The following is a 26,109-nucleotide window of genomic DNA, read 5'->3' on the forward strand; positions in this document are numbered from 1 at the left end:
TTCATTTTCATAAGTGCCTTAGAATCTGTTTAAGCAGGCCACATGGAAATGAAGAGATAAAGAAGCAAAATGTACTAAGCCACAATCCCCCTCCTTCCTGCTTTCCCTTTGACCCAGTGTCCAGGAGCTTATTGGTCAGGGGCCCCTTCAATGACCCCCCTCCCCACCTCACCAAAGAATTTAGTTTGGGCTAGCTTGCCTGTCACCTAAGTGCAGCCACTAGGGCCATAAGTCAAATGCCAAAAGAGTCCTGAGACAGTCACCAGGCATTATGGGCTGCAACAAAATGCAGCAAAAAATGCAGCAAAAAGACCCTGAAGAACATACTTGAAATCTTAATCCAACTACCAATAGGTGCATGCCCAGGAAGACTGTAACCCCATAGTATTCAGCTAATGAGGAATTGGGGGAGGGACTTGCACACTAGGGAATAAATTGTTTTCTGAAACTCTCCCAGGTGTGCCTGCACTCCAGACACCTGATCTTGCAAGACTGTCATTAAAAGTCTCTCTTTCGCTGTTCTCTGGGTCCTCTGAGTCTATTCTTTGGGTTTGAATGGGTGAATTTCTTTCTCACAGGGGTGTAGATGGCAACGTGGCTCTCATTCCCCTCCCAAATACCCCAACTTTCATCGCCTGTTCCAGAAGCCTTGTCACCTACATGCCTATCTGTACAGAAGGTATGAGGGGTACCCTACTGCCCAGCCAAGGACCTTCCCATCTCTAGCAACTGTCCCCTTTTCTGACCTGGACCCGCTGCACCTGATAATTGTCTTCTTCTTGTATCAAAGGACAGCAGAGAATAATACTACTACTAATAATACTAATGATGATGAAAGTAGCAACAGCAGCAACATATGGAATGGCTTGTTATCAACTCTGAAGCACCAGGGCCATCCCTGGAAAAAAGGGCCTGTTACATACCGGGTACCCAAAGCCACAGTCGTTCCTGCTTCCCCCACCCTGGCCTGATCCTCCTTATGTTGGAACCCTCAAGGGTGGTCCCAGGTTCACTAGAAGGACACAAGGTGAGTGCTGTGATTCCTACTGTATCCGATGGAGCAGATGACCCTCTGCTCCTCTCCTTGGGGAATCCTGCAGGCCACCTCTGTCTAGTAGGTCCCATCCCATTGGACAGAATACCCCCAGACTGCTGGGCATCCTGGCTCAAAGACGCCCCATCCTGACACCAGGTCAGAGAGATATTCTGGAGATAGAAGCCAGAGCCCAGCATATCAGGGTCATGTTGCCCTCCAGGGCCTCACTGCGGGTCACATTGATGGTGGGGGAGAGGAGGCTGGAGAAGAAAGGGCAGAGACAATGAAGGCACGTGGCCAAACCCTGCTCCCCTCTAATGGAGATGCAGGGAACAGAGCTGGTCCACTCCACTGTTCCAACTCTGGCAGAAGTCCTCACGGACCCCAGACCTTCTGCAAGTCTGTCCTCACCCTGGGGCCCAATTCCTCTAGGCTGGCAGAAGGATGGGCCTCAAGACTGTGTCTTTATGCTCTGGGATCCCTGCATTGATGCTGAGGAGGGGAAGGTCAGGATTGGGCTCCTGGTACGTGGGGCCAGAGGAACTCTTTGGAATGGGCAGGCTGGGAGGCAGATGGGGCAGCCTCGGCCCTGGGGCTTCTTCTCCTGCCTGACACCCACCCAGGTTCAGGCTTCTGTCAGAGGGCCCACTGCTTCCCCAGATTATGACACTGGACTCTTCAATCCTTGAACCCCTGTCTTTTTCCAGTGGCTCTAACAGGAGAGAAAAATCAGGATATAACACACCAACAGAAAATACATGCATCCATAGCACAAGGAGAGTTTTCCTGGATGGAGCTGGAGGTAGGGGTGACTCTAGTGGAATAGCGGAGAGGAAAGCCCCTACCCCAGCTCTCCTGGAAAAGGCCTCTCCCATCACTGTTGCCCGCTGCCTACTCTCACTTCCTTTCTGGGTCTTGATACATGCCAGGGCCCTTCTGAGGTCCTGTCAGTTCTCTGTCAAGTCCTCAGTCTCTGTGTCCCAGGTCTCAGCTCCCATACCGCTTCCACCCACTGTCCTGGGACCCAGCCCTGCCTTTCTGCCTGTTGAAGAGCAGGAAGGGCTGACCATCCAGATGTCCCTCAGCGAGAAACCCTGACTGCACAGATCCATCCCGGGACAGCACTGTGAGGTTGTAATGAAGACTGTGGGGCCCTGGGGAAGAGGAAACCACAGATGAAAATTCTTCCTGGAAGCAACTTTACATCGAAGTTAACACACAGGTCTGCGGTCCCAACCTTCCTGAGGAGGCAGGAAATGCACACAGGCAAAGGGACAAGAATGAGAATTTCAGATACAAGGAAAACTGGGAGGGCAGGAGGATGGAGGAGCGGACTGAGGAACGGAAGATGGGGGAATGGAGATGGCAAACATGTAGGCCAGGTGCCAAGGCAGGGCAGCCACAGGCCACCTAAGGGTATAGGGAGGAAGGCCAAGGAGAGAGGCTTGCCCTGCAGTGGTGAGGGAGGAGCATGAAGGCAGTGGTGGAAGGAAGGTCTTGCCAGAGAAGAGGGTGGAAATGGGAAGGGACCCAGGCTCAGGGTGACCCATGACCAAGCATGGCTGTGCTGCACAGGTGAGGGTGAGACTGGAGTTGAGGGCCGCTGCCTTTGAGGAAGGCTCATCGTGGACAAGGTGGGAGTAAGGGAGGGTCAGTACATCTTTTCAAGAAACAGTGCTAGGAACACTGGACATTCACATACAAAAAGAAATGAAGTTGGACTCCTAACTTACACCACATATACAAGTTAACTCCAAATAAATCAAAGACCTATACTCAGGAACTAAAACTGAAAAATTCTTAGAATGAAACATTGGGAATAATCTTCATGACACAGGTTTTGACAAGGCGTTTATGGATATAACACCAAAGCACAGACAACAAAGGAAAAATTGGTAGGTTGGACTCATCAAAATAAAAAAAAATTGAGCATTAAAAAACACAATCTGCAGAGTGAAAAAGCAGCCACCAGAAATGGAAGAAAATATTTGCAAATCATTTATCTAATAAAATATTAATATCCAGAATACCTAAAGAGCTCCTATAACACAAAAACAAGACTCAAAAAAACTATGTAGGCAAAGAATTTGAATAGCCAGTTCTCCAAAGAAGATATACAAATGACCAATAGACACATGAAAATACTGCTCAACATCAGTAGTTATTAGGGAAATGCAAATCAAAACCACAATGGGCTACTACTTCACACCAACTAGGATGGCTATAATCAAACATACACACAAGTACACACACACACAGAGAAAGACAGAGAGAGAGAGAGAGAGAGAAACAGCAAGTTTGGCAAAGAGGTAGAGAAACTAGAATGTCTGTGTACTACATTGGGAAAGACAAAATGGGGCACCTGCTATGGAAATCAGTGTGTTGGTTCCTCCAAAAACTAAACAATGAATTACCATATGATCCAGAAATTCTACATCTGGGTATTTACCCAAAAGAAATGAAAGCAGAACATTAAAAAGATATTTGAACACTCATGTTCATAGCAGCATAATTCCCAATAGCCAAATTCATAGAGACAGAAAGTAGAATAGTGGTTTCAGGGGCCAGGGGGAAGGAGGAATGGGGAGCTTACTGTTTAATGGGCACAGAGTTTCAGGATGCACAAAAATGAGAATGTACTTAATACCATTGAACTGTCCACTTTTAAATGGTGAAAATAGTGAAGTTTATACTGTATATTTTACCACAATTAAACAACAAAATAAAATTGTCACAGTGTACCAAACAATAATATAGAATTAGAAAGAGGTTGGGGTCCTGGTCAGAGAGAAAAAAACCAAGGCAGAGGTGAGATTCAGGCCTGAGGAAGGGCCTTCAGAGGGGAGTGGTGCTGGAAGGGGAGCAGGTCACACTCCAAAAGAGGGTTCAGGTTACAAAACCCTCACTGGAGGAAGGTGGTGCTGGGAGAAGGCCCAGAGGAGGAGACCACAGCCCACTATGTGGTAAGTGAAGACTTTGGATAAGTCTAGGAACTGAGAGCCCACTGGGGTCAAGGAACCAAAAGAGGATGAAGGTCAAGGAGCCCTTGGACGAAAGCCTGTGTTGGGTCTGGGTGGGGGTGAGGAGATGGGCAGGGCAAAGACTAAAGGATGGCATGAGCATGGAGTGGGGGTGACCCTGGGAGAACCTGGGGTAAAGTGAGAACAGGAAGGGAGGGGTTCTGTGGGGGAGGGTGGGTTTTGGGGAAGGTGAGAACTTGCTGAGGGCCCAAGGCAGCTGGGCAAGAGGTGGGAGCAACACAAGGTCCCAAGGCTGGAGAGGGGCAGAGGGACCAGGGAGCGATGGTCCAGCACCTGTGTGCTGCAGGGTGGGGTCCTCAAGAGGGTGAGGCTGAGGATGGAGTGGGCAAGGGGCCACCGTGAGGCAGGGCCCAGAGCAGGCACTGCACTGGAGGAGGAGGAAGCATCTGTGCTGCCCTGTGCCCTGCCTAAGGCCCAACTTTCATTAGCACCAGGGCTCCCCTCAAGTGGCCTGGAGGGAAGTGGGATGGAGGGAAGTACCACGGGACAAAAGACAGCACCAGAAAGTTAGGGTCAGGGACAGTTGGGAAGGGGGAGGCATACGGGCAGCACTGGGTGAAGGCTGCTTGTAGGAATGGCCCATAAGGAAGGCAAGAGGGACCTGCGGTGGCAGGGCAGGGAATGAGGGCAGAGGTATCCTACAAATAGATTAGAGAACTGCAGACAGAAAGGGAGTAGCAGGAAGCAGGGAGGACAACAGGACCCAGGGGGCCCTGAGATGGGACAGGGGAGGAGGTTGGAGGGAACCTGGTGTCCTTAGATCATTGGAGTCCACAGCAGCAGGGAGGGTTGCCAGAGAGGAAAGAACCCTGGGAAGGGCAGGCCAGGGGAGAATGAGCTGGGGATGGGAGAAGTCGCATGAAGAATCCTCTGCCCGGAGCCTGCAGACTCCAACCCCTCAGCTTGAGAGTCAGGAAACCCACAGTCCCCACAGCAACAGGAAGCACCAGCTCCTGGTCCCCAAAAAAGGAGGGCCCCAACTCCAGGGACTGCGGCTGAGAACACGCGCACTCTAGGGAAAGGACAGGGCTTCAGGGACCCGAAAGTCTCTCAGAGCGCCGGGAAATGTGGCTGCCTCTGTGGCAGAGCTGGAAGGGCCCTCGAACGCCATTCACAGGAACAGCCCGGGGACCCAGGGACGTCAGAAGGGCTGGTTTGTCCGAAAAGTGAGAGGAGGCGGAAGAGAGGTGAGGAGACCAAATGCAAGAAGAGACCAGAAAGTGCAGGGGGCGGGTGATGCGCGACCCCGAGGAGGACTGAAAAGAGACGAGAAAGCAAGGGCTGAGGAGTGACGGCAACCAGCCGCGTTCAGTTCCGCCACCCCCGACATCGCACCTGAGCCCCGAGGCGACCGCAGAGCGCTCGCAGCAACACATTCGGACACCCCAGAAACGCCACGCCGCTCCCGCTCCGCCGAGGGCTGGAGCAATCCTGCCACATCAGCCTTCCTGAGTAGTTGGGACTATAGGCGAGTGCCACCACGTCCAACTGTCATTTACCATCTGGTACCAACCCCCATTAGACAATGAACCATCCATGATGCAGGAACTGTGTCCATTCCATCTTCGTCAGCCTTACGAACCTTATTTTTTAAATGGAACTCTACCTATGATTACTAACCATTCCCCAAGACCCCTAGCCTGCACTTTTCTGTAGATGAAAATGTCATACATCACAGAGTTTTAACAATTACTCAATTTTCCCATCCATATTCACTGATTATTTATTTTGATCATCATAATTTATTGAGCACAGCAGGGACTGGGGTCCTGTCCCCACCTTAGAGGGATTATTTACATTGCTAAATGTCACAAGGGTAGTGAGGGAAAGAGAGGGAGACAGACCCAGCTCTCCCGACACTGGTCCCAAGCCCTTCCCTCCACAGTGTCTACCCTGTCTCGAGGGACTTTTTCTCCCTGTGCCAGTTCCAGTAAAGGGTCTCATTCAGCTAATCCCCCAAAAGAGTTTTAATACTTCAATGACGATAATAATAATAATAATAATAATAATAATATGCAAAGTTTGTTCCTACGCATTTAGAGGTGATCACGACAAGACGGGAAGTCAATCCCTCCCTTTTTGGGGTAGGGGAGGCCCTGATAATCTTGGACTTTGGATGAGTCGCTCCCCAGGTCTAGGCCTGGCTGCCCTCCCCAAACAAATCTCCCAGGTCTTTTCTGTCCAAAGCCCTCCCCCTCTATCCCATCTCCAGCCTCTTCTCTTCAGGCCCATCAACGACGCTTTCACCCTCAGCACTTGCCTTAGATTCCTGGACTTACCAGCACACAGGAGATTTTCTCCTTGCAGACTTTAGGCGCCACTGCTGGGTCCGGAAAAGAAAGAGAAACGTCCCAGCACGGTCGCTTGTGTAACTCAGGACGAGGCTGCGTTGGGCGCCCGCGCGCGTTTTCCAGTCTGTGGCCCGGAGTTCACTGCGAGGATTGGGATCACCCCTCACTCTGCCCTGGTCTACGGAAAATGAAATGTGTTTACTGATATAGAAACGGAATAACGGCGCTGTGGGCTGGGGAGGGCGGAGCTGCCTTCAGGCTTCTGGTCTCCAGCTGCGGGTCACTCACACCTGCCGCTGTGAAAATGCAGACCCGCGGGGCAGGAATTCTGAGTTCAGGCTGGAGCACGATCTGGAATCTGACTCGCTTGAAACAGCACCGCGGTGGATTCCGAGCCGGGTGAGTAGGAAAATGCCCCTCAGTCCCTCCCACGGGCCGCCCACGGATTCCAGGATCTGAAAACGCTTCCTGCTGCTCCGTCTCCCCGAGAAGGCAGCGACCGCCTCTGGGCCGTTCTGATGGAAAGGGGCTCCGCCGTCCGAAGGAAAACCCACAACCTAACAGGCCAGGAAAAAGCCTCCCAGGGTCCTGCCCCTTCAGTGAGGATCCTAATTTACTCCCCGAGTATGGCCCCATCAAAGAGTGGAGAGAAGGTCACTGAAATGATACAAGATCAGCGGGGACCAGGGCGCTGCGGCTCGCGGAATCCGGTGATAGTTCTGCCTCGCGTCCCTTCCCTGACCTGCCCCAGGCTGACGCGGTGACGTGTATTGGCCTCCAGGCTGGAATACATGGGGATCGAAAGCAGAGAATGGAGAAAGTAGGGAAGAGGGGGGGGGCGTTTCAAAGAAAGGAAGGGAGGGGGAGAAAAGGGGAGAGAAAAGGTGAAGGTGAGAATAATATTTGAAAGATGTAGTTTTATTATTTCTAACTTTTAATTTTGTCCTTTATCTAGTTTTGTTATTTATGAACATTTTTACCATAGCTTTTTTTTCCTCTGTGTGTGAATCTGTAAATATATGGCTTATTATTCTTATTTCAGAGGCTGCGAGGTGGTCAAGCTGCAGAGAACACGAGCTTCTACCTCCAGATGTGCCAGGGTGTATCTCTTGGGTACAAAAACAAGGGTTTTGTTTTGTTTTACAAAGTCAAAGTACAAACCTCAAATAGGATAATATTTTAAACCATTATGGGGACATACTTTGCATACAATAAATGTATGTATTTGAAATGTACAGCTCATGGAGTTGTATTGTTTGGCTGTTTTACACAACCACATGCAGTCCTTAAAAAGAGGAGGATGAATTTTTAAGTATTGTTATGAGAAGATCTGAGCCCAGACTACTTTTACCCATTTTAAAAAGGATAAGGATGTATGGATGTAAGGATGTACCAGTAATGCCACTCACATAATATATATTTTAAGTAGGGAAAACCCGGAGGATTACTCACCAAAATTTTGGCAGGGACCCCAGGAACTGGGGTAACATTGTGACTTTCACCTTCTCTGAAATGTTGGAATTTTATATTACAGTATAAACTCGGATTTTGCTCAGGCACAATGGCTCAGGCCTGTAATCCCAGCTCTGGAAGCTGAAGGATAGCTTGAGCTCAGGAGTTCCAGGGGGCAGTGAGCTAGGATCTCACCACTACACTCCTAGTCTGGGTGACAGAAAGAGACTTGTCTCAAAAATAAATAAAGAAAATTTAAAAATAAAAATAATAAACTTGGATTTGTATGGTGGTTTAGAAAAATATTTGTTTGAAAATATTATGAATGTAAGCTGCACACCCAAATAGTTACAGGATTTTAAAAACCGAAGGGTTAATTAAAACCCAACTCCAGAAACTCTCTTTTAAGGGGACTTCATATTTTCATGTCATTAAATCTTTCTCAAAGTGTCTTTGATAGAGCTGTTTTTAGTGCAGTAGGGAGATATGTAACAATTTTACAAAAGGGGGGGCTGTAATAAAAAGGGAAATGCAAAATCCAGTGGGGACACGCTGACTGTCCCATTTATTTTCAAAGCACGTTTGAAAACTGCGCTGCTATAGTGTCTTTGGGTTGAGACAAAGTCGAGGAAAATCTTGTTCCTGGAGTGTTGATTTCCTTTTTCCAAGGGCCAAAGCCTTTCGAAGCAAGTCTAAAAACTCAGGCTGACTTTCAGATCTGAAGAAATCTCAAGAACGTTTGTGCGGACAGCGACGCTCTAAGAATCCAGCTCTCTCGGGCTCCAAGCTCTCTGGAGCTTCACCCAGTGACAATGGCCGGAAGGACAGTACACAGTGAAATGGCACCAGTGAGTCAGAGGCCAAAGGAGGATTTCTGGCCAGAGGGCGCAGGATGTGCTTTGTCATAGTGAGGCTGGGGATAGCGGAGCAGAGGCAAGGACACTCTGGGAATAAGTGGCAGAGAAAAAGGCGCACTAGGAAGGATCCAAAGCCTTCAGACTTCTCCTTCCTTTCCTTCCAGTTGGATTGGAGGGGACCAGCATAGTCCGTGGGGTGCAGAGAATGGGGTCGCTGCAAAAGGGCATTGTGCGCCCCACACAAGGCTTCTGGCACCCTTCTCCCAGCTACTCCTGATGAGTTCAAACTAGGGGGAGACTAAGACTTGTCCTTTGCAATGTAGACTCCGTATCTTGCGCTTCGGCTGGTTTACTAAATCCATCTTAATAAAACACAAAAACCAAGAACCAAATTCTGCATGTGATATTTCTGATCGCTAGAAGGTCCTCCCCCTCCCCATTCCTCGCGTGCTCTCTTCTTGCCCCGCCCCCTCCACTTTGTCTCCACTTCCCATCCCTGTCCATCTCTGGACCCCGCTCCTGAGTATCTACCCCGTCCTTCAGAGGACGTCCCCTCTTGGAGTACAGACTCCTCCACTTCCAGGGAAAAGAGACAAAGGCCACCGAGAGGGACCTGAGACATTCCTGTTACTCCGCCCCTGAAGGTCAGCCCATCCCACAACACTCCTTCAGGCTGTGTGAGTGTGTGCCTGTGTGTGTGTGCCCGTGTGTGTGAATCTAAGTATGTGTGTGAATGTGTGTGCGACTGTGTGTGCCTGTGTGTATGAGTTAGCGTGCGTGTCTGAGAGAGAGAGAGAGAGAGAGAGAGAGAGAGAGAGAGTGTGTGTGTGTGTGTGTGTGTGAGAATGGGAGTCAAAGTGCTAAACCTGGCATCCAGGAAACCTCCCCACCTTGGCACTGCACGCAGGAGTCAGTGTTATGTGCACCTCTGCTTTTATTTCAGGAACTGGGACAATTATATTAATCAGATGTGCAGAGAGCCAAGGCCCCCTCACTGGAAAGCATTAGAGAGGAGGGTGAGATAGGAGGGCCCCTGACTCCAAGTCTCCTGATCCCTCTTACACACAAGGATCTTGAAAAAAAAGTGCAGGACACTCCATTCTCTCCTGGGACCGACAGGGAAGCCAGAGCCACCATGTATGTCAAATTTCATCAAAGAAAAAAAATTATAGCAAAATTTCCATGTCACAGTTTTAAGCCTGCACAATGGCTCAAATAGAACCAATATCAAAAAATAAATAAATAAATAAACTCCTAGCTCAGGTGAGATCACTGAAGTTGGCTGTCAGGTGTTAAGGAAACTGCAGCCATAAAGAAGGTCACCTCTAGCTAGGGCTGCAGCCCAATCGCCCCTGCATCTTAGGGCCCCTGGAAAGGACCCTCTCCATTCAATAGTGCAGGGTGTGGACATTTTGTGGGAGAAATGCAGACTCTCCTTAGACCCCTGGGGTTTGTACATTCACTGTCTGACTTTTTAGGTGTTGTCTTCATTTTTGAACAAATTAGAGTTACATAATTTGCTTTAACTTTAAGTGTAAAACAAGAAAATATTCCTGAAACAGGAAGCAAGGGACAGGTGACCTGCACTGTCACCCCTCTCTGTGGCTCCCTAATGCAATAAAATTGTGAGCCAACAAATCCATGGCTAGGTAAACAGTCAACTCCATTTCAGCAAATGTTTCAGAGGTTCCTTCTTGCCTAGCAATGTTCTATCTTTACCACTGCTTTAATATTTTAAGTCTATCTTTTCCTAACTGTTGGTTTTTAAATAATTCATGTATATTTATTAATTAGGTTTATTGCAGTAAGCTACCTGGAATCAATTGTGGAATGAAGATCGGTAAATAAATGTGTGGTTCTCTATTAAATAACTGCTAAGACCATCTGAAAAATGTATTAACCCCAAATCCAATCACTTCACACTCCTCTACTGCCTCCTCCCCAGAGCCATCATCTCTAGGATAGTAAACCAGAAGGGCATTGCAGCTGGGCTGCCTGTGGCCTCTCATGCAGCTGTCCAACACCCACACAACAGGCAGAGTGAACCTTTCAAATGGGAATTCAAGCACATCCTCACGACCACATCCCACAGACACTCCAGCCTCTTCCCTTTCTCTCACCATTTCCTATCAGCCCCTCATCACAGGGCCCTTCTGGCCATTCTGGCCTCATCCCATCACTCTCAGCCCAGCTCACTCATCTCCACTCGCACCAGTCTCTTGTCACTGCTCCATCCTGCCTCTGCCACTGGCCCCTGCTGGGACTCCCACAGGCACCTGCTCCCCAGAGATCCACATGGCTTATTCCTCATGCCACTAGTTCTCTGCTCAAATGTCCCTTGGTCAAGTTTTCAGGAACCTCTTACTCAACAAAATACATCTCCTGCCATCCTCACCACCACCAATCTTCTAACCCAGGTATATTTTCTCCATAACATCACTGATATTAGAATAAATTTGAAAGTTGTCATCTGTACCACTGAAACATCTTTGAGGCCAGGACCTCGTCCAGTCACCACTTGTATCCCCAGCATCTAGAACATCCCAGTACAGAGGAGGGACTTAACAAATAAAGAGTGAATGATGGGTGAATATAATTGGTATGCTGCTTTTGAGAAGCAATTTTATAACATGTGTGTTCGAGGCATGTGCATCACCTGAGGTCAGGAGTTCGAGACCAGCCTGATCAACATGGTGAAACTCTGACTTTTCTAAAAATAAAAAAATTAGCCAGGTGTGGTGGTGCATGCCTGTAATCCTAGCTATGAGGGAGGCTGAGACACAAGAATGGTTTGACCCTGGGAGGTGGAGGTTGCACTGAGCTGAGATTTTGCCACTGCACTCCAGCCTCAGCGACAGAGTGAGACACCGTCTCAAAAACAAAACAAAACAAAAGGTCGTGCACTTGACCAAATAACTTATATTTGAGAAATCTATAATTCTACAATGAAATCCAAAATACAGAAGAATCTTTAGGTATAAGGATATTAATCAGATATTATTTACAATAAGGAAGAAGAACTTGCAAAAGAAAAGTAGCTAGGTCATTTTTTGGAAATAGTATACAGCCAGGAAAAGTACTGTTTAAGAAGAGTTTGTGATAACATATAAAGTTGCTTATTGATAATAACGAAGTTTGAAAAAGCAAGATTCAAAATAACTCATACAGTGTGACTACACTAAGTCGTCCTGCGCAGACACCACATGCACAGAAACCAGGGATGGAAACTCAGGGGGCGGCTGCAAAGCACAGCTCCAGGGGCCCTCTTCACTGAAGTCTTTGAGGCTCTGCCAGGCAGAGGTTCATCCTGATCCTCCCAGTGGGGAAGCAAGTGTTTTCCACATTTCTGCTTCTCTACATTTTTTATATTTTCTGTAATTGAGCAGATTCTACTTTCTAAAAGGATAAAATGCTGATTATGAAGTTTTATAACATTTGAAATACAATTTTAATGAAAAAGTCCAAATGTCCTGTCCCAAGTCAAGTCACTTTCTTTGTTTTTTAGAGATAGGGACTTGCTCTGCCACCCAGGCTGGAGTGCAGTGAGTTGATCATAGTTCACTGCTGTCTTGAGCTCCTGGGCTAAAGTGAAGAATCAGTCTCCAGAGTAGCCAAGACTACAAGAAAGCACCAAAATTACCATCTAATTAAAAAAAAAATTGAACAGAATACATCTCACTGTTTCCTAGGCTGGTCTTGAACTCCTGGGCTCAAGTGATCCTCCTCCTTTAGGCTCCCCAATGTTCTAGGATGACATGGGTTAGCCACTGTGCTCAGTCCTAACTTACCTTGAAGCAAAGTCTCCTCCCAAAATCACGGCACAAAAACTCCAGCTGATGGAGCCTTCAGAAAGAAGAAATAAACTCTTCCTCCATAATGCCTGATCCATCCCTGGGTTATAGGCGTCGGCTGAATGATAAAGTCAACACTGAGAATATGATCATTTTAGATTACCGATTGTCATTTAATTTTAATTCCACCACACCTGACAGAGTGGGATGGAGTCTTTCTTTTATTATGTTTTGAGCATCTGAGTCCCTTCCATCCTGAACATCTGACATGGGTCCTTCAAAAATGTAGGCCTTAAGACTTAAAGGGCACTCGGTCTCCTGAGCAGGCCCCCTGCATGCGCCACACCCACAGAGGCTCCATAACAGTGGGAAGAGCAGCCAGGGTCAGAGCCCAGGTGGGTTCACACTGAGGGACCATCCACATCCAGGACACACAGAGGAGGGGCTGAGGTAAGAGTCCAGCCCCTGCCTAGGCTGTGGGTGACAGGTGGGTGGACAGTCAGCTATGAGTATTACTGAGTTATTGCCTTTTTTCTCCTGAAGACCCCACCCCTGCACACACCAAAACTCTACATTCTTTGTGGAGCATTTTTCTTTTTTTTTTTTTTTTTTTTTTTTTTTTTTTTTTTTTTTTTTTTTTTTTTTTTTTTTTTTGAGGCGGAGTCTCGCTCTGTCGCCCGGACTGGAGTGAAGTGGCCAGATCTCAGCTCACTGCAAGCTCTGCCTCCCGGGTTTACGCCATTCTCCTGCCTCAGCCTCCCGAGTAGCTGGGACTACAGGCGCCCGTCACCTCGCCCGGCTAGTTTTTGTATTTTTAGTAGAGACGGGGTTTCACCGTGTTCACCAGGATGGTCTCGATCTCCTGACCTCGTGATCCGCCCGTCTCGGCCTCCCAAAGTGCTGGGATTACAGGCTTGAGCCACCGCGCCCGGCCACATTTTTCTTTTTAGAAATGTAAACACCCCCTCATCTTAAAGCTACCCAGTATCACTCATAGTGACACCGCAGTAGGATAAGCTCTTAACTCCCAACAAATTAGCCTCAGAGGTGTAGTTTTTGTTTGTTTGAGATGGGGTCTCACTCTGTCATCCAGGCTGGAATGCAGTGGTATGATCATGGCTTACTGCAGCCTTGAACACCCCGGCTCCAGCGATCCGCCCACCTCAGACTCCTGAATAGCTGGCACTACAGGTGTGTGCCACAAACCCCAGCCAATGTTTTGTGTTTTTTTGTAGAGATGAGGTTGTGCCATGTTGCCCAGACTGGTCTCTAAGGCCTGGGCTCAAGTGATCTGCTGCCCCAGCCTTCCAAAGTGTTAGGATTAGCATGAAGCCCCACATCAGGCCTGACGCTGAGTATTTGGAGCTAAGGCAGGAAGCTGATGTAGGGGTTTGCACTCTGGCTAATCTGAAAGGTGGTCCTGAAAGGTAATGTGTGATTAGGTTGGCCTTGGCAGGGAAGGATAGATGTCTCTGATGAGAAGAGAACAAGGCAGATGGAAAGTTTCTAAAAGTGAAAGTCAGCGGGCCCTGTGCTCACACAGCACTGGGATTTGGAAAACGTTCTCCCAGCCACTTTCGGCTTGTGAGTTTTTATTCTACCTTCTTGTCTCCTAGGTCATTGCAGGGAATCCCTTCATTTGGTAAACATTTATCAAACACCTACTATGTGTCAGGCATTGTGTTAAAGGAGCTGGGGCTGAGTTAAGAGGAACCAAACACCCTTGTCTTCAAGGTTGAGCCAGTCTTGCTCAGGCAGAGATCAGTAAGGAAATTCTTACACAAATGGTTGACAGAACATGCAACTTGCTTTGCAGATGCACAAGTAGACTAACTGCTCTGACCAAGGAGTCACAGAAGTTTCATAAGAGACAACACTTGAGCTGTGTTTTGAAGTATAAGTAGGAGCCCGACAGGCATCCAGGATAGGAGAGCATTGCTCAGAACCCAGGAACATGAATTTTTCTCCCCTAGGCCAGGCCAGGACTCAGACTAAGCTGACTGAGGAGCCAGAAGCTTCCTGAAAAGGAAGTGTGTACCGCATCTGACCATCCAGAAGTCACAGCTGCTCAATATTGAGTCTTGAGACAGAGAGAGAGAGCCCTGATTTGAAATGCAGAATTCTGTTGGGGGCCTGTTAAAATGCAGTTTCTGATTCATAGGTCCGAGGCAGGGCCTGAAAATTGTATTTCTAACAAGTTCTCAGGTGATGTCAATGCTACTTGTCCCAGGACCACACTTTGAGAATCAGTACCCTATGGCAATCCATATTGGTTTCTAATATCAGAAGAGGGCTGACAGGCAGAGGTATAGGATACACTAGAACATGCTTGGCCCATCCTGGACAGCATCCCACCCAAGGCTGCAGCATTTGATTTCCTTGGGATCCCGGGAATGGCAGACATCCAGGAATGAACCAAATGTGGGATTACAGAGCAATCCAGAGGCTCAGTTTCACACAGCATCTGGGGCTCCCACTACTTCACAACTGGCCCCCACACCCTCAATCCTTCACACCCCTTATGAAACTGACCTATGGGCCTTGCTCTGCTGTCCTGGGATGTTTGGGCCTGGGATGTGACCCTAGGAGCTCTGACTGTACCTTCTGATCCAAATACAGGGTGACCTCATATGACACATACTTAGAATGGGCTCATAATGAGGACCTTCCAAATTCAGCAAAGGGTTCAGTCACATGTTTTCCAGGAGAATTACCCAAGTGTTCTCTTTTTTAAATATCACATCCTTGAACCCACATGGACAGTAGAGGGAGTTCTGAGCCCGCTGAAGCCACAATTGGCGCACTGGACCCCGTAGAATTCCTTGTAGATTGGGCTTCACCATTTACATCAGGATTTGGTCTAAATTTCCTTCATCAAGCCAATTGCATTTGTTAATTAACCATGCCCTCATTTTGCCTTTTAATGAATGAAAGACAGACACACACATAAAGAGAGATAGTGCAATGAAAAAGAAAACAACATACTGAATTAAAGTGGCAGGAAACAGGTAAGAGAATTAATTCTGTCAGGCTTTTTTTTTTTTTTTTAAGTTTTTTATTTTGAAGGATTTGATTTTGTTTGTTTTGTCTGCCTTGGAATTATCTTCTATTTTATGTTTTGACTTGGCTCAAAACTCAAGAAGTTAAAAGTCTCTCTCTTATGATACCCTATCTTGACAGGCAGCCATTTATATCAGTTTCTTGCTTATTCTTTCAAAGACATTTTATGCATATGCGAGTCAATCTAAATGTATAGGTATATAATCTTTCTCCCACTTGACACAAATTTTAGCAAACTACATCTGCTTTCCTGCACCTTCCCTTTTCCTTTCACATTGTATCACAAAGACGATCACATGAAGAAATACCAAGAGCTTTGCTATATCTTCGTTTGAAATTTTCATGATCCTCCATTGTATACATATGTAATATTTTTTTTAAAAGTAGAGATTGCTTCTTTTGAGTGTGGTGCTTTTTAACCAGCCCCCTCTTGATGGCCATGTGGATTATATCTTTCAGATAACAATTTTGCATCATGTAGCATCATGTGGAAAAAGAGCAGTGATCCCACTCCCACATGCATACCCTAGGGGAGCTCACATATCCCTGAGAGCAGGAGGCAATGTCCCAGGATGTTCATTGCAGTGAGGTCTACAATAGAGACAACCTGAAGGTCAATGAAGAGGGAAAGATATAAATTGTACTATATTCCTCCCATGGAATACTATCCAGTAATGAAAGCAAATGAACTATTTGTATAAACATAGATTCATGTCATAGAACATGTTAACTGAAAAAGCAAGCAAATGAATGATAAAATTAGCAAGAAACAATTTCTAAGAAGTCTAAGAGCAAAGCCAGGCAAAGTGGTGTACACTTGTAATCCTAGCACTTTGGGAGGCCATGGTGGGTGGATTGCTTGAGTTCAGGAGTTCCAGACCTGCCTGGTAAACATGGCAAAAATCCCTCTCTCCAAAAGATACAAAAATTAGCCCTGCATGGTTGAGCACAGCTATACTTCCAGCTACTTGGGTGGCTGAGGTGGGTGGATCGCTTGAGCCTGGGAGGTTGAGGTACAGTGAGCTGTTTTTGTGCCACTGCACTCAAGCGTGGGTGACAGAGTGAGACTCGGTCTAAAAAACAACTCTAAAAGACTTCAAACAAAGAGATTTCCTAACACAGTACAAATACAAAGGCATGCACCACATTCAAGACACACATCCTCCTGCAATCCTCCTGCAATTCCTGCTTTGCTCAGTACAGTATTGACTGAAGCACATGCATATCAGAGCTGTGAAAAATCAAGGCTATCTACATACATTTCTATTATTCTTCTGTGTATACTACATACAGCCAATAATATTAAAATGTCACCAATTGACAAACCTGGGTGGTGCCTTCACAAAGATTTTTTTATAACTCTCTATTCTTTCTTCCAGCTACAACTACTTTGAATTAATATTTGTGAAGTGAATCCACAGGAACCGAGCAAAATAAGAAAAGAGTTATTGAGTGTGAGGAAAGCTGTGGACAGGTACAGACAGATGGAGAGATGACAATACCGAGTATGTCAGTGACCTTCACAGTAACAGACGTTTTGGAGGAGAGTGAGCTGGAGCCAGAATGAAGTGGATAGAATATAAAGAGGGATGAAGGAGTGGGGACTTCAGGGAGCAAATATGGGGTTGGGCAGGTTAGACTGGGAAGTGTGGATGGATTCTGGACATTCCGTTTTTGGTCTAGCACTTACAGAAAGAGAAATCACGTTTATTTAGCTCCTTCCACAATCTTTAGAGAAATCTTCTGAAACATTACAAAAAAGATATACAAACAGCCAACAGCCATCAGGGAAAAATGCGAAGTAAAACCACGGTGAGAAACCCCTAAGTGCTTATTAGAATGGCTGAAATTTCAATGATTAATAAATATAAATATTGGCAAGGATGTGAAACAGTCTCATCCATTGCCTATAAGAATATGAAACAGCCACTCTGAAAATCAGTTTTGTATCATCTGATGAAGTTAAACAAGCTAGTACTCTATGGCGAGCATTTCCACTCCTAGGTATTTACTCCAGAGAAATAAAGTTATGTCCAAGAATTCCTGTACAAGTATTTCCATAGTTCCTTTATTTGTAACAATAAAATAAAAAGAATAGCCCCACAATGTACAAAAAAATTGTGATTCAATCATACAATGGAATACTACCAGCAATAAAAATGAATGAACTACTGATACATGCAACAACCTGGGTGGACCACATAGATATTACACCAAGTGCCAAAATCCAGACACAAGGCAGGCCACATGGCATGAGAGGATACATATGAAGTCTTAAAACAGGAAGAACTACTCTGTCATGATAGTCATCAAATCAATGACTGCTGGGCAAAGGGGGACTAGGTTGAATGCAGAATAAAGAGAACTCTGTATCTGGATAGTGGCATGGGTGATATGGCTGTATTTGTCAAAATTCATTGATGAATTTGATACAGATCTGATCATTTCAGTATATATGTAAATTTTACAAGTTTAAAATGCTTACAATAAAAATTTAAATGTTAGTAATAAAAAAGAGTAATTGAAAATATTAGCAAACAAATCCAATAACAGATCCAAACAATACACCATGATCAAGTGAGTTTTATATCAGGAGATGCAAGGATTGTTTGACATATGTGAATAAAAAAATGTGATATACCACATCAACAGAATGAAGGACATAAACCGTATTATCATCTCAATAGATGCAGAAAAAGCATTTGGTGAAACTAAACATTGCTTCTTAATAAGAACTCTCAAAGGAATTCCTTTGACAAAGGAACCAAGAATATACACTGGGGAAAGAACTGTCTCTTAAATATATGGTGCTGGGAAAATGCTGCCAGATGCAGAAGAATGTCACCAGACCCCTGTCCCTCACCATATACAAAAATCAACTCAAAAGGGATTATAGACTTAAACGTAGGACCCAATACTATATAACTACTAGAAGAAAACATATGGGAAACACTAAAGGACATGAGATTAGGCAAAGATTTTATGGCTAAGACCTCAAAAGCACAGGCAGAAAAAGTAAAAATAGACTAATGGGACTATACTAAGCTAAAAAGCTTCTACACAGCAAAGGAAACCTCCAACAGAATGAAGAGATAACCTGTAGAATAGTGAAAATATTTGCTAAGTATTCACCCAACTAGTATATTCATCCAATTAGTATATTCTAGACTAATATCTAGAATATACAAGGAACTCAAAACTTAGCAGTAAAAAATACAAATAATCCAATTAAAAAGTGGACAAAGGATCTGAATAGATATTTCCTAAGAGAAGGCATACAAGTGGCCAACAGGTGTGTGAAAAACACCCAACACCACTAAATACCAGGAAAATGTAAATCAAACTACAATGAGATATATCTCACCCTAGTTAGAACGGCTATTATTAAAAAATAAAAAAGAATAGATGCTGGTGAGCACGTGGAGAAAGGGGAACTGTTATACACTGTTGGTGGTAATGTAAATTAGTGCAGCCATTATGGGAAACAGTAGAGTGATTTCTCAAAAAACCTGAAACTATTAATGAAACTACTATCCCATGCAACAATTCTAATTCTGGGTATTTATCCAAGGGAAATGAAATCAATATATGAAAAGAGTACCTGCACTGCCCATGTTTATTGAAGCACTATTCACAAAAGCAAAGATGTGAAATCAATGGGTGAATTTATCAATGGGTGAATGAATAAAGTAACCGTAGTATATACACATGGAATGCAATTCAGCCATTTAAAAAAGAATGATATCCTGTCAGTTGCTCCAGGATGGAACCAGAGGTCATGTTAGGTGAAATAAGCCAGGCAAGGAAAGACAAATATCACACATTGTTACTCATATAAGTGAGCTAAAAATGTTAATCTCATGGAGGTAGAGAGTAGAATGACAGTTACCAGAGGTTGGGAAGAACGTAGGGGTGGGAAGATGTAGAGAGGTAGATTAATGGGTACAAACATTCAGTTATATAGAAAAAATAAGTTCTAGTGTTCTAGAGCACAGCAGGCCAACTAAAGCTAACAAAAATGTATATTTCAAAATAGCTAGAAGAGTGGATTTTAAATGTTCCCAACACAAAGAAAAGATAAATGTCTGAGGCGATGGGTTCCCCAAACACCCTGAGTTGATTACTTCCACATTCTGAGCATGCATCAAAGATCACATGTGCCCCATAAACATGTGTAAATGTTATGTATTACTTTAAAACAAACTCAACACAATATGGGACATTTTAAACGGTACAAAAATAATGAGCATATTAAAAATTTGGCAAATATTTTCTTTTTATTAATATCAACTTTTATCTTTTGTAAGTCCCAGCAGAATGAAGCCCATACAGCATCAGAGGAGGTGGCTCTCCTGAGAGAATCTTCTTCCCAGTTAAAAAGGCAGAAACAGAATTCCTGGAGAAAGTAAGACTTTGGAGAACTGCATACACCTCTTCTTGGTGTCTGGGATTACGCAGACTTAGGGAGGGTTCACCTTCTGGGAAAAACAAAACTTTGGCTTCTTGTCCATTTTTGTTCTTATGGCAAGACCAAAATTTCAGAAAACCAAGATGAAGCACCAAGCTAAAGGGATGTACTCTCTCTCTCTCTCTCTTTTTTTTTTTAGAATATCCACTACCAAGGATGATCCATGCTGTTATGAGATGAATTGTGTCCCTCCCCAACCAAAATTCATATGTTGAAGTCCTGTGTTGAGAAGACAGAAGTGGCTGTCTACAAGCCAAGGAGAGAGGCCTCAGAAAAAAAGCAACTCTGCCGCAGCTTGACCTTGCACCTGTAGCCTCCAGAACTGTGAGACAATACATATTTATTATTTTACTCACCCAGCCTGTGGTACTTTGCCCTAGCAAATTAAAACAGAAGTATTACCTTTTCTACCCTGTCCTATGTAACAACATGTGATTTTTTTTAAGAGTATGAATTGCCTGGGATTCCAAAACACAGAGTGAGTCAATTGAAAATGGATGATATAGGGTCATTTCCAAGCCTTTGTGGGTTTCCTGGCCACCACACAAACATGGATGTGTCCCCAGTTCTTTTCAGTTTCACACAGAGCAAAAGTTGTGGACATAAGCTGACATAGAATCACAAACTGTATTTAATGTATTTGAGATACTGAGTGAATAGTTTTGCCTTTATTTTATAGAAAGATGATGAACAATCATAATTACTAAACTAAAGAGGCTTTCTGGCAGGGGATTGCAAGTATACTATGTTTTCTCCTGCTTTTAAGGTACATCTTCCTAAAGAGTCTTGCCTAGGAGTAAATATCATCACTGATTTTTTCCTCTGCATTGATCACTTGTTCCTCCCTGCATTTCAGTAAGGTTGCTAGAACGGAGGTGTTTGTCCATGATTCACAGAAGAATCGAAGAGGCCCTAGGAGTGGAGAGCTTCTCCTGAGATCACATAGCATGTGAGCGGTGGAGCAATGACAGGCACATGACTCTCCAGGTCCCTAGTCCAGTTTTCTGGGTGCCATTACAGCCTTTGGTTTCTCTTACATGTAGTTCATTTCTGAACCTGAGAAGAAGAATGCACCTCAGGTGACTAACATTTTCTGTTTTTCTGCACTTGTCTGAGAATGACCCCAAAAGATGTTTAAAGATTAATTCTTTGGCTACCAACCTATTTGGCCAAGTCATGGACATGGAGCAGGTGAAAACTGCCTTTACCTATGACCTGCCTGAAGACTCTGAGACCCATGTGAATCAGGTAAGCTCCACACACAGAGGGACACTCACTCTCCTATCTGCTTATTTTCTGTACCTTTTCACATTTCACATCCTCATCCCCCATCTGGGTGTCTTCCTACTTTGGAGTCTTCTGTTTCTACCCTCTGTCTCCTTCCAGGTGACTAGAGTAGACTCGTTTGGAATAGGGCTTGGCCGTCATGCTTGTGTCAAATGAGAATGATGCCTGGATCCTCAGTGATGGGCAGCATCGCTTTGAGGTCAGTGATAGTGAGATGACTGATGAGACAGACGTCCCCTCCACAGTGAGTGCTTATCTCACGAAACCCTTAGGTCCTCCCTGTTCCTTAGTAGGTTTATCTTCAATCCCATGATGCAGGTCATGGGCATCTGATGCATAATGGACCCTTGACTGGTTCATGCCCCCTGGCCTTTGATGCTGTGTTGGGATGTTTTCCTGGCCTCTGTGTGGGGTCTCTGTCTTCCCTCACCTTATTACATCTCATGCCCCATCCCTAAGTCCATCCTCTGAACCCATGCAGTACACCAGCATCTGCATGTGTGCTGTGTGTTCCTGCCCGGCTTTGCCCTTTTCATACCTTATTCTCACTATGCCATGTTTCCTCCTCAGTTGAACAGATGCAGTAGGACACTTGCTCATTCTGGAAAGTGACCATCTGCCCTTCAGGAGAGGATGGCAGGGTAGGGGTGAAAGAGACCCTGCACCCCCCACCCCCGACAGCCTCCACTGCTACCCCACTATCGGGAGAACCTGCTCCCGATGTTTAACGTGGGTTCTTTTCTATTTCCTAAGTGTCTCAGCTGGGTTGAGAAATGAAGGGAAAGAGCACAAGAGAGAGAAATTCAAAGCTGGGTGTCGGGGGAGACATCACGAGCAGGATCCCTGATGTTCCCTGAGCCAGCCGTAAAACCAGCAAGTTTTTATTAGCAATTTTCAAAAGGGGAGGGAGTGCACGAATAGGATGTGGGTCACAGAGATCACATACTTCACAAGGTAATAAAATATCACAAAGCAAATGAAGGCAGGGGGAGATCACAGAACCACCGGAGGAGGTGAAATTAAAATTGCTAATGAAGTTTCCGCATGCATTGTCATTGATAACATCTTATCAGGAAACAGGGTTTGAGAGCAGATAACCAGTCTGACCACAATTATTAGGTGGGAATTTTCCTCAACCTGATAAGCCTGGGAGCACTATAGGAGACCAAGGCTTATTTCATCCCTTCAGCTTCGACCACAAAAGACAGCACGCTTTGAGAGAGCCCTTCATAGGCCTACCCTCAGGGCGCATTCTCTTTCTCAGGGATGTTCCTCACTGAGAAAAAGAATTCAGCGATATTTCTCCTATTTGCTTATGAAAGAGGAAAAATATAGCTCTGTTCCGTCTGGCTCACTGGCAGCCAGTTCAAAGTTACCTCTCTTGTTCCCTGAACATCGCTGTTAACTTGTTCTTTTTTTAAGATGCCCAGATTTCATATTGTTCAAACACACATGCTCTACAAACAATTGTGCAGTTGACACAATCACAGGGTCCTGAGGCGACATTCATCCTCCTCAGCTTACGAAGAAGATGACAGGATTAAGAGATTAAAGTAGGCCGGGCGCGGTGGCTCAAGCCTGTAATCCCAGCACTTTGGGAGGCCGAGACGGGCGGATCACGAGGTCAGCAGATCGAGACCATCCTGGCTAACACGGTGAAACCCCGTCTCTACTAAAAAATACAAAAAACTAGCCGGGCGACGTGGCGGCGCCTGTAGTCCCAGCTACCCGGGAGGCTGAGGCAGGAGAATGGCGTGAACCCGGGAGGCGGAGCTTGCAGTGAGCTGAGATCCGGCCACTGCACTCCAGCCTGGGCGACAGAGCGAGACTCCGTCTCAAAAAAAAAAAAAAAAAGAGAGATTAAAGTAAAGACAGGCATAAGAAAACACAGGGGTATTGATTGGGGAAGTGACAAGTGTCCATGAAATCTTCACAATTTATGTTCAGAAATTACAGTAAAGACAGGTATAAGAAATTATAAAAGTATTAATTTGGGGAACTAATGTCCATGAAATCTTCACAATTTATTTTCTTCTGCCACGGCTTCAGCCGGTCCCTCCGTTCGGGGTCCCTGACTTCCCGCAACACCCCACGGCTTCACACTTCTGCATCAGCACCACTTCTGAACCCCCATTACTGATTGTCAGAATTTTTAACACAACTAAACATGAAACACAAGTGCATCTGCATTATGTGTGGGTGCTCTTTCGTTGTATTGTATTTGGGGTGAGGTTACTTTAGGGCATGGTCCAGGGTAAATTATTTTAAGGCCTGGGTGCCCTGCTGTGAGGTCAAAGGAGGATGGGACTAAGACTGCAGAGCCCCGGCTCCCCCATTACCTGCCAATTGTCGGTCCTTTGTTGGGGTCTCTTCTGCTTTATCTGGCCTGAAAGAGATGGGGATGTTTCTGATCCCGGGGCTCCTGGGGGATGGTGTGCAGTACTTCCGTGGATAGAGGGTGCCATGGGCACTGGTGGGAAGCTTGAGTGTCTCCTCCCAGAATCCATCAGTACCTCCTCATCTGTTCCTTCAGCTTCTGGACCTTGAGCACCAGAGCCGGGGCCCCTGATCCACTTCTGCCCTTACACCAGGGCCTGGTCCAGCTCCACCTGCTGCTCCAGTAACTCCACAGTTTGATCTAGATCAGCTGTGTGGGGGATTCAAGGCCCTGGTGAGAGGGAGTGGTGAAAGGAGCATCAGCCAGGGCAGGGGGCTGAGGCCCTCAAAACCTGTGTTGCAGGGTCTGGCTCTAAGGGAGGAATTCTACCTCCCTTTTCCTTTTTCTAGCCCATTAGCTTAAGGCCCCCCGTACTGAGAAGCCCAGGGACCTCCTTGCCTTGGGGATAGGCCGGTGTGGACAAATAGAGCTTCCTGGCTCAGGGAGTGTAACTGGATTCCTTGAACAAGGATATGGGGTCACTGGAAAGAGAGGACCGGCTGTACCTCCCTGCTAAGAAATAAATAACTGTTAGATGAGGGGGAATTCCTGTTCAAGGGCTCTGTGGACTGTGCTGCTCTGGAGAGGGTGGGGAGAGGGAGCCCTGAGGTCTGGGCTGGTGTGGGGGTAGGAAGGAGCTGAGAGCTGTAACTAGACAAGGAGCTGCAGGGCTGAGGTTGGTGCAAGGTGGGATTTAGAAGATACTCCCCTGACTTCTGTGCTGATCCCCTTCACATCCTCCACCCCCACCCTTGGTGTGCGTCAACATGTGAGGGTGACCTCATCTTCCCACTGCCCCTGGAGCTGTTCTGCTCTTCCATGCTTGCCTTGGGGTTTTCAGAGCAGCAACTTTGTGAGTCCTAGAGTGCTAGGGACCAGGAGGGCAGGAGGAGGTGGAGACAATAGCACTAAGGAGCCTTGAAGAGGGAAAACCATGGTGTGTGAGGCCCAGGAGCAGTCTGAGTTGCCCAGAAGACAGTCGGAGACTGCTCTCTCCAGGCCTTGGCTTTACTTCAGTGCCTGGCCCTGCAAAGGCCCCACGCCTGCCCTGCTCTGCTGCCTCCACCTCCCTCTCAGCCTGGTCTCAGACACAATCCAGACCAACTCCTGTTTCTGATGTGAAAAATGTTCCTGTCAGTTTAGACAGAACTTGCTTCAGAGCACTGGAGCCCAGCCTTCCACAGGTCTTGTGTCTGTTTTTCTTGGCACTGTGTTTCTTCTCATTTATTCTTCTGAATTGGCAAGGCAGGAATTACATCACTGGTTTGCAGATGAGGAAACTGACTCAGATGGGTTCATTCAGCACTCACTCACTGGGCAAGTGTCTGTCAGGGCCAACTGTGGGCCAGATGTGCCAGGGCTCTATAGCTAGCTGGTGGAAGGGCCTGGAGGGTTCATATTCAGGTTCACCAGATTGAAAACTCATATTGACCTTACTTAAGCACTGATTCCCGCTTTACAATCCATGCTACAAACTTTACTGTCTTAAGAAGTTGCCACAGCAGCCCCCGTTGTGGTCAGCAGTCATCAACATTGAGGCAAGACCCTCGTCCAGCAAAAATATTAGTATTAGCTGAAGCCTCCGATGACTGTTTGCATTTTTTAGAAGTAGTATAAGTTAAGGTATGTACATATCTATTTTATACATAATGTTATTGTACACTTAATAGTCTATAATAGAGTATAAATATAATTTTTATATGCACTGCGAAACCAAAACAATTGTGACTTGTTTTGTTGGCATGGTCTGAAACCAAATCTGCAATAACTCTGAGGTATGTCTGTAATTTCCCTTTCCCTCTTCTTGCTGGCCCAGAATCACCTTGTTTCTTGTCCCTGTCTAGCCCTGCATGCTGCAGGGGTTTGCTTTCTCTGGTAGGTCTGGACACTTTGTGTCCTTTGTAACCTAGGCTCTTGGCATATGACACTGGTACTAGCCTCAAGCTCTGTTGGACTAGTGAGCCTCCCTCCACACCTCCTGAACTAGAACTGAAGCTCTGTGCACACACCGTGCATGTGGGTCTGTATAGAGATGTCGGCTTCCTGCAGGGTGTTCTGAAAGGGTGTTCTGTTGTGACTGGAGGGCATAGCCACAGGTCTCTGGGCAGAGGTGGCTCAGAAAAGAGTGGATGACCCCAGTTTTGGTCATCTGGGAACAGGAAGATCCTGAGACCCCATGCCTTAGAAGACAACACTGCCCCAAAGCTGGCAGCAGCTAAACAGCTTGCTATCTGGGACATCACTCTGCATTGGAGGGGAAGATGGCCTCTGCCATGGTGTAGGGGTCCAGGAACCAGGCAGGGAGCCCTTCTTATGGGTCAGTGCTTCTCACAGTTGGGAGCTGAATCACCTTTAGATGAGGCCTAAGACCTCATGTTCCTCACTAGCT

At 46.0% G+C, this 26,109-nt stretch overlaps 1 protein-coding gene across 1 annotated transcript in view; it reads right to left on the reverse strand.

The window, feature by feature from the left end:
- LOC115897012 overlaps window positions 1–25,808 on the reverse strand; it is a 51,419-nt gene extending 25,611 nt beyond the window's left edge. The window contains exons 1-3 of the mRNA XM_030929576.1: window positions 25,730–25,808; window positions 23,623–23,796; window positions 6,357–6,546 (exon numbers count right to left, since the gene is read on the reverse strand). Of these exons, the coding sequence (XP_030785436.1) occupies window positions 6,357–6,546; window positions 23,623–23,796; window positions 25,730–25,808 (443 nt within the window). The remainder of the gene's footprint in view (window positions 1–6,356; window positions 6,547–23,622; window positions 23,797–25,729) is intronic.
- Window positions 25,809–26,109: the final 301 nt, after the last annotated feature.

Source organism: Rhinopithecus roxellana, chromosome 4 (genome assembly GCF_007565055.1).
Source record: "Rhinopithecus roxellana isolate Shanxi Qingling chromosome 4, ASM756505v1, whole genome shotgun sequence".
Lineage (NCBI taxonomy): Eukaryota > Metazoa > Chordata > Mammalia > Primates > Cercopithecidae > Rhinopithecus > Rhinopithecus roxellana.